At 41.4% G+C, this 9424-nt stretch overlaps 1 protein-coding gene across 1 annotated transcript; it reads left to right on the top strand.

Annotated features, from left to right (window-relative positions):
• Nucleotides 1-4874: 4874 nt before the first annotated feature.
• Nucleotides 4875-8106, top strand: crybb1l2 (crystallin, beta B1, like 2). The gene is made up of 6 exons (XM_042098102.1): nucleotides 4875-4916; nucleotides 5509-5615; nucleotides 6166-6284; nucleotides 6631-6763; nucleotides 7280-7422; nucleotides 7868-8106. The coding sequence occupies exons 2-6, from the start codon at nucleotides 5514-5516 to the stop codon at nucleotides 8037-8039; spliced, it is 669 nt and encodes a 222-aa protein (XP_041954036.1). The 5' UTR covers nucleotides 4875-4916; nucleotides 5509-5513; the 3' UTR covers nucleotides 8040-8106.
• The last annotated feature ends 1318 nt before the right edge of the window (nucleotides 8107-9424 follow it).

Raw genomic sequence — 9424 nt, 5'->3', positions numbered from 1 at the left:
CGTGTCTGAGAGCGCGTCCACGTCTATGTTTGTGAGCGTGGATCACTTTCTCTCTGCCAATAGCATCCCCTTCTCTTCCCCCCTCAGGCTAACTCTTTTTGTTTCCTATGCAATCGTGCAGGCTTCTGCCGACTCAGCGAATTAGTTACCATAGACCCGTTGGCACTGATGGCCTGAGTGCGCAGCAGCGGGGAGGCAGTGCGCGGTCGCGGTTGGTGTGAATGGGCAAATGCACAATAGATGAACGCTGTTACATTCGTATATGTCAGCACTGTCTATCGTATAGCGCACAATGGACGGCCTATAGGTAAAGAATGAGGGGATTTGCTAATCAGCGTCGCAGTGTAGGTTACGCCTGGCCACAGCTCACAGCACTCATTTCGAAAAACCTTTCCATAAAGTTACTTGGATTACTGTAGGAACAATTCTAGGTTTTCCTACTGTTGTAGAAAAACTATCACTTGAGCTTATATAATTACTACTTGAGTGTTATTTAGTAAAATGTATTGTTCTTCAATGTGTTTATGGTCAGTGTTATTATTTGTGTTTAATATGTTAGGCTTATCAATCACTGAATATAGACAGATAGATTGCTATATTTCTACATGCCCCCCTTCCCCCAATCACATCTTGCAGAGTTGGATAACCTGGTGTCACCTTCGACCCTTTACCCCAAATCTCTTTGAGGAGGTCGGGTGTGACGCTATGAAAGGTTACGCCTGCACATCCATACACCAACTCACACCACACATACATTCATTCCCCCCTCCCCCTACTCACACAACACCCACACAGGCATGGCTTTCTGATAACCCTCTCCTCATACACAGACAGACACACTGTAGAACTAAATAAAGGCACTGGCCTGGAACATTTTTGAAAACAAATGCAGATTATACACATACAGATCATAACATTTACAAGAATATGAAAATACTGAAATAAAGACAACAGCTACATACATTAAAACTGCATTATTTGTATGCAAAATTAAGTAATTCCAGTCGCCTCTTGGAAATGCGGTACATCATAAGGTTGCAATGCATCGACTGAATTCAAACACTTGTGATCTTTTCATTTTAAAGGACAGGGAAATGGAAAGAAATGGAAAATACATACAGATTGGAAATTTAAGTGTGAAAAATGTATTTCTGACTCTGCTGCATGCCATCAGTTTCAGGGACTAGAATCATCTCTCAGTGCAAGGCTGTGATCTGAGGTTCGCATGAGGTGAGATGAGGCGTCTCATATTCTCATAGTTATTACTCATGATGTGAGCTTTTCTCAGGAGTGACACTCAACCCCTTGCTGCCTGCTTAATTGAAAAAAAGACATACTAAACTCTCACAACTTGCTCCTCTCCTAATAACTTCCAATGAATGCCCTTACACTGGAGATTCAGATGTTCAGCCTCCCACTGGAGTGGATACAGTTTAACATTTTAATTAGTTTGCCTGTTGTTTGCATACTGCCACTACACAGTAAGATGGCTTAGGATGCTTTTTTGCTGTCAGGTGATTCAGTTTGGCTTCCACAATGTGGAACTTCTTTGTTTGTGTATTTTTGTTTAGTGTGCATGTTATATATCTCATATATGTTGTCTTCGCTGGCAGCTATGTGTTTGTCCACAGTATGTATAAATGGTATATCCTCTTATGATATAATAAAGAAAGAACATTTGGCAATAGAACATTAAAAGCTGAAAATAAAAGACAAAGACCAGGAAACAGCAATAGTGGAAGTCCAAAATGAAAGTACTATAATGAAGAAATACTACAACAAGAATGTGTAGTGTGTGAAAGTGAATGTAACAGTGATTCCATTGATGTTTAGGATGGGGTTTAACAGATCCTAGTAACACCATCAAAGCTGCTGTCCAAAAAATCAATCTCAGGAGCACACTTGATAAGGTATAGAGCGTTCAATCTCTTTTGCTTCTGAGCAAGATATAGGAAGACACAGGTGTCAAATAATGCAACAACCACCGCATTGGCTTTAAATGACTGAAACACACATTTCTACATACATACATACATACATACATACATACATACATACATACATTATTTAGCTAAATGTTCCCCATGTTGTGCTAACTAGCTCTCTCTGCTCTCCCCTCTCCCCTTTGGGTTGGACACTTCTTTAAAGCTGTATCACACAGCCCTAGTTTGTCACAGCATTCCTTTCAACTAGGATATGGAACTTTCCACTTTAATGATGTGGCAATACATATAATCACATATTATATTTCACTTTTACAACTCCTACTGTCTTGCCATGACACAATCTAAATAATGTGTATTATATGGCAAAGTATATGTACTATAAGTGCTTTTATAATAACATGCAGCTACACTTATCATCATCATCATACTGCTCTGCTGTATGTGCAGAGTGCTGTAGCACTCTGATAGTCACAGATGTTCTGATTGTCTGGCTTCAATGCATGTATCTGCATCCTGTTTAGTTTATCTCCTTTTCTTCTCCTTTTTCTGACCTTCACTCTCATCTCTTCCTCCTGCCTTACAACCAGACAGGCCTTTTGATCCAGCCTCTGCTCAAGGTTGCTCCCTGCTCAAAGGGATTGGTATTTCTCTTCCGCTATTTCCGCTGTCACCAGGTGTTTGTGAAAATGGCAAAGCGGAGAGTTTAGAAAGTCTAAACCATCATTTCCAGCATTTCAAAAATTCAGAAATGTTTAATTGTTTTGAGAAACTATGTCTTGAGATACAGTGAGATTTCATATTATGATGTAATAAATCATAGATTATAGAAATGTATTCATGATTGTGAATGTAAATTGTAATTTTGAGAAATATTGTCTCAGACTATTTATTCCAGGATATCAATTCATTACCTTCAGTCATGACCAATCAGTCTTCCTTTCACTCACTATGTCTTAACAGCAGAAAATACATTAACAACGAAGATGACGAAGCCTTTGGAAAAACTCAGGACCATTGAGAATGTGGTTGGAATATAAAGACACCAGTGCATGTGTCAGTGCATATACCAAATGTTATATATAGAGGATATGAACATGACATGCAACATGTCTTCACTCAGCATGAGCTTACTTCCGTTTCGGAAATTATATATAATTATTTTATATTCTGAGTAGCTCATAGATGTATGGCATACAGTATATCACATGATATGATGCATACAGTAGGGACTGACTGATGGTTTGGGCATTAATGACTCAAAAATAACAATAAAAGCAGGTTGCTTTTAAAGCAGATGTGATGCAGTAACCGAGCAACCAAAGACATGAGTTTAGCCTGTATAGCGTAGATGTTTTCAAGGGTGTATATAATGTAGTATTTCATTCATTTGGTGTTGGTCCATTCTATTTAGAATGTATTTATAACACAACAGCTGTAATAGCATACGGTATATTTCATTATCTTGCCGAACACTGTTAAGTTGTATGATGCATACAATGGTTTATCATAATATCCTTTCCCTCCTTTCATTTGTTTTTTTATTGTTGCAAATGAGTTTATTGGGTAATCTTCACATGCCAGTTTCTGCCTGTTTCTGATTAAATCCAAATGGCATTGAGACTGCTAAAGTAGGCACAATCGTTTGTTTTAGAGAAATAAGACAAATATTAGTTGGATATTTGTTATACTTGATCAATACTCTGAGCAGTAGATATAGAAAAATAAAACCAAGGTCTGTCACATTGTTTTGTGCTATATTTCACAAATCCATACAACTCCAATATGCCAAATCCCCATAATTAAAATGATATACAACATTTCTAAATATCTTCTAAACATGAAGTCGAGGCCCTGTTAAGGCCCCTGGTAAATTTGAAATGGAATGTCTCTGTTTTAGTTAGTCATCATAAACTATATATATAAACTATATACCAAATGTTGTGGGTTGTCATAGCAGCAGTGGGTCTTTCTCTTTCTCTGACATGTCTGTATGAGGGCCATCACTTGTAGCGCTCATCTCTAGTTTACTCTATGTCAAGCTCAACTATTTCCCATTTTTCCTATTAAATGTTTGGGTTTGGGCAATTGTCTGGCCGTGCTGTGAAACACATCATTTCATTAATAAGTCCTAAGTCGTACTTTAAAAAGTCTTCCTTGAGTAGGTTTGGTCTTGAAATGGCCGAGAGGGGTTTTGGATGAAGTCATGTTTATGTGAAGACTTAACAGGGACAGGTTGGGAGTGGGGAACCACAAAAACTCAATACTTGATTTGAAGGAAATATCACTCAAAAGTTGACCATGTTCAGCACAACAGAAGCTCTTGAAGATCCAACTCTTCCAAGGGTACCTCCTGACCTAACATTTCTAACAATCTAACACAACTAGCACTTGGCATGCACTTCCCTCTCTTCCCTCCTCTACCCTTCTCTTCTTCTACCACGTTTTCCTTCGACTACACTTTGACTAGTACTTTTAGACTAGTCCTTCTGCACTCAATTTAATTTAATGTAGTATTCATTGCTACCTAAGGTCTGTATTGTAGCTTGAATGTTATTCCTCTTTGTGGCTTTGGATAAAAGATTGTGGTAAGTTAATACATATAAATGTATATGTAAACAACAAATGAATCAATGTAAATGTAAACTTTATCATGTCTTTCTCTCCATCACCCCTTCACTCCTCTCCTCCATACATTTTATGCATCCCTCTGTCCACTCTTTTCCCTTTCTCTCTCTCTCTCTCTCTCTCTTCTCTCTCTCTCTCTCTCTCTCTCTCTCTCTCTCTCTCTCTTTGATGATGGGGTGAATTCTATTCTTTGGCTACTGTGAGCTCAGCGGGTTTGTTTCTCTGGCCCTAATCCCTGCGCGCAGAGCGCCAGCGTATAAAAGCGTGGTGGCCCCCCAAGCCTTCACTCACACACAGTCACTCAGACTCAAGAGAGCACCTACTCCCCTACACACAGCCACAGAGGTAAGAGACACGCATCGCAAGCAACACATACACACACAGACAGCCAGGGAGCACAGCATGGCATCCATGAAAAGAACAAAATCAAAAAAAAAATTGTAAGCAGAAAAAGAGTAAAAAACAAGATATGGTGGAGTCAATGTGTTGAATACAGCAAGACGTTGTATTATCCACTTCTATATTTGGACTAAGTTGCTCAGTTTGAAAAAAAAAATACATTTATAGCAGTGACAAGAATATTTTTCTGTGTTTAAAAGACCATACAAATTAATTGTAATATTGTTTTGTTGATTTAGGTTTGTAATGGGGCAGGAAAAGTTTACGAGTAATACCATGTTGACAATGTGGTGCAGTAATTACATTTCTATTCTTTTGTCAACAAAATGTAGTTCTGAACTGTTATCAAATATATGTTAAATTATTTGAGGGCTTTGTGAATGTTTTTAAAATGATTGTTTTATAACTTCCTCTTGGTTACGCTCTGTCCTGAACACACAATTAGATTTGGGCTTAGTCGAATAAGCATATCTCTTGTACAATGCACCACACCCTTGTAAAAATGGCCTCCTTTCTCTCTGTTCTGTCTGTGCTGCAGTCACCATGTCTTCCAGCGGAGAGAAGTCCAAGGCTGCCTCCCAGACCGACGGGAAGGCCGCCCAGGGCAGGGGTCAGAGGCCAGAGGGTGGCATGATGTCCTACAAGGTAAAACACACACACGCACAGACACACTCACTCACACACACACACACACACACACTCACTGACACAAACATACTCTGTTTATTCTCTCTATTCTCTATCTTTCTTTCATCTTCTCTTTCTCTCTCTCTTTTATACTTTTACACACACACACACACATAGGCACATGATCCTTTCAATTCTCATACACACAACCAAACAGATGCACCATTCATACATGCACAAACAAACACAAACACACACATAGATAACACACACACACACAGGTTCAAATTAACACATATGGACAAACACTGTCAATGCATGAGTGTTTGTGTGGTCAATAGCCATACATGCACCAAATAGGGAAAGAAAACATGCCTTCTGTGTAGGCTCTGGTTGGAATGATGACAGTTGCCATAGCTATGTGTGGAGGCGTTTCAGGATGGAGTTTCAGACCTTATGTGTGTACAGAGTCTTTCTTATGCAACTGTTTTTTAATCATTGTTGTTTGCGTTCTATTTCATCTCTTCTCCCTGAGACTGACATCTTGTCCACCTACTTTTGTTTACAGATGTGCGTGTTCGACCAGGAGAACTTCCAGGGCCGCTGTATCGAGATCACTAACGAGTGTATGAATGTGTGTGACATGGGCATGGACAGAGTGCGCTCCCTGCGTGTGGACTGTGGCCCGTGAGTCTCTCTCTCCCTCTCTCACACAAACAAACACACACACACACACACACTCACACAAACAGAGAGAGAGAGTAAGCGACAGATACAGATGTGCACACTGTCAGACAATATTTAATGTATACTGTATATGTGTAGATATGCATCAGCTCTTTCCCTCTATCAACTCCATCCTGAAGAGCGAGTGGAGTTGTTTCAGTACCATATGTCTGTGCAATCTTTAGAATTGTAAGGGCAGGTAGTCCAATATAAATTCAGTCCTACTGAGGATATGTGCTCTCAAATCATCTCTCCCCCCCTCCCCACCCCCCATCTCCCTCTGCTTCTCTGGCTGCCCTGTGTCTAGTTTTGTGGGCTACGAGCAGATGAACTTCTGCGGTGAGATGTACATCCTGGAGAAGGGAGAGTACCCCCGCTGGGACTCCTGGAGCAACTGCCAGAAGAACGACTACCTGCTCTCCTTCAGACCTGTCAGAATGGTACTGCCACTCTTCCTCCTTCTCTTCATCCTCCTCTTTTTCTTCCTCCTCCTCCATGTCTCTTCCTCCTCGCTCCCGCTGCCTTCAGTCACTGATCTTTTCATCCACTGGATCCGCTTCATCTGTTTGTCCATGAGTGACATGACAAGTGCCTTGGTGTCATTTACGCTCATATTTTGATCCTTTTTTAAAAAAAAAAAAGGTTGATCCTCTCCATCTCATGTATCTCTCTCTTCCCATGCCACTGTGCTCTCTCCATCTCATGTATCTCTCTCTTCCCATGCCACTGTGCTCTCTCCATCTCATGTATCTCTCTCTTCCCATGCCACTGTGCTCTCTCCATCTCATGTATCTCTCTCTTCCCATGCCACTGTGCTCTCTCCATCTCATGTATCTCTCTCTTCCCATGCCACTGTGCTCTCTCTAGCCATGACCTGTTTTCCGTCTCTTCTTTTCACTGCTCCTCTCTTAACTCCTTCCCTTGCATATCTTGCATATCTTGCATATCTGTGGCAGGACCCTGAGAAGCATAAGATCTGTCTGTACGAGGTTGGCGAGTTCAAGGGTCGCAAGATGGAGATCATCGATGACGACGTGCCCAGCCTATTTTCTTATGGCTTCACTGACAGAGTGGGCAGCATCATGGTCAGCTGTGGAACGTGAGTACCTCTACCCACATCATTCACATCAGCACTTAAAAGCAAGGCATACACTAGATGCGGCTGTTGTGTTTGGTCCATTGGGCCATATGAAATACTCATATTCCCGATGTTACACTTGTTTCTCACACAACCATTATTAACCATGTTATAATTACGTAGAAAACAGCAAAGCATGAGTGTTTATGAGCTGGGTTTTGATCTTTATTTTCTTTATCTTTTCCCTTTTTTGCTCTGTCTCTCTACTTCTTCATTATTTTCTCTTTCTCTATCTCTTTCACCTCCTCTTTGTGCTTGCTCTCGTTCTCTCTCTCTCTCTCACACTCATGCCGCCTCCTGCGTCATCTCTTTCATATTCTGTCCTTCTTTTATCTTCCACGGACTTTTCCACTCTCTCCCCTTTCCTTTCATCTCCCGGCCATCTTCCATCTTTCTCTGTCATCAGCTGGGTGGGCTACCAGTTTCCTGGTTACCGTGGTAGCCAGTACCTGCTGGAGAAGGGCGAGTTCAGACACTTCAACGAGTATGGCGCCCGCTGTCCCCAGTTCCAGTCCGTGCGCCGCATCCGCGACATGCAGTGGCACCAGGAGGGCTGCTACACCATGGCCAGCAAGTGAGGGATCCGGAGGGCGAGAAAGAGAGGGAGCGCGGGTGAGGGAAAGGGAAGAGAGGGGGGAGGAGGAGGAGAAAGTGGAGGATGGGGTGAAGCGAGTGGACGGAGAAGAGTGGCAGGAGGAGGAGGAGGAGGAGAAGAAGGAGGAAGGGCCAAGAAGGAGAGGAGGACAGGCCCATAGCCCCTTGGCTAGAGGTGACACATGCTCTAGTCTGAGAGAGCCAGGGAGGCAGCGATGAAGAGGGGAGGGAGGGCGACATTAAACCGAGTTCAGCAGTGAGGGTCAGAGACACGATAGGCTATTGGCACAAACTAAGGAGCAATGTTCCCTAAGAGAACAAAAGAAAACAAGGCCAATACAGATGTGTGTGTGAGGAACTGACCATCTGTGGGATGGCTGCCTCCTTCGTTCTTCCTACCCTCCTTTCTTCACCTCTAAAGTTCTCCTCTCTTCCCCACCTTTTCACTCTCCCTTTCCTCCCTCTCTTTCTCATCCTCCTTTTTACACACTTGTCACTATCGTGAAAAAGTGAAGCAACCAATGTGAAGAGGCCACTGGCTGCGAGATTGGCCAGAGGTGATGATTGGCAGGCAAGGGACAGTTTTGGGGAGGGGGGTGCACCACCTGTAAACCAAACCCGCTCCCTTTTCAATCAGTAATATAAAAATAAAATAATAAAATAATAAAATAATCAACACCCATGATATTGTTTCCTGTTTTCTTTTGGAGATCTGTCAAAGTTGTTGGCCAATCTGTTCAGACTAGATCATGTGAAAATATTTTTTATTCACGCTCAAATGAAAGAGCATGAAGTTGTATACAAGAGAAACACTGTTAGTGTTCTTATTCTTAATCAGTTGTCTCAGTAAAAACTACATTGTCAACTTATGAAGCTTAATAATATTTGTATGTGGGAAAGAGATTGATTAAATATGTGCTCTCAAGTTTAAATTAACTGGTGATGACAATTGTGACACATTCAGTGGGGCTCTGCACAACTCTGATGAAGCAGAGTCCTTTTCAGTGCTTCGAGTAAAAATAACCCTTTATGTTTTATGTTCTAATCAGGCTTGTCATGTCCTTTGTGCGATGGCGGCTGACGTCTGGGGGTGGAGGGTAGCCCTGTGACAAACATCCAGTTGTTTGTATCTCAGCTACCAGGCCAAAATTACCTTTAACACTGTGCCAATCTGTAATTAAGCATAATTAAGAAAACCTGTTTTTATTTATTGTTCTCATTACACTTCAAAGGTGTTCAGGAAATCTTTTTTGCCAAATCAAATTTTGCCAAAATACATTAGTGTATATATCAGTGTATCAGTGTCTCCAAAAGATGATGTGAATGAAGAGCTGGACTGAAGTGTGTGTTTTTGTTTCCAAAATAACAT

The sequence above is a fragment of the Alosa sapidissima genome, chromosome 1 (genome assembly GCF_018492685.1).
Source record: "Alosa sapidissima isolate fAloSap1 chromosome 1, fAloSap1.pri, whole genome shotgun sequence".
Classification (NCBI taxonomy): domain Eukaryota; kingdom Metazoa; phylum Chordata; class Actinopteri; order Clupeiformes; family Clupeidae; genus Alosa; species Alosa sapidissima.
Note: the sequence above shows the minus strand (reverse complement) of the source record. Positions and strands in the feature narration are given on the sequence as shown.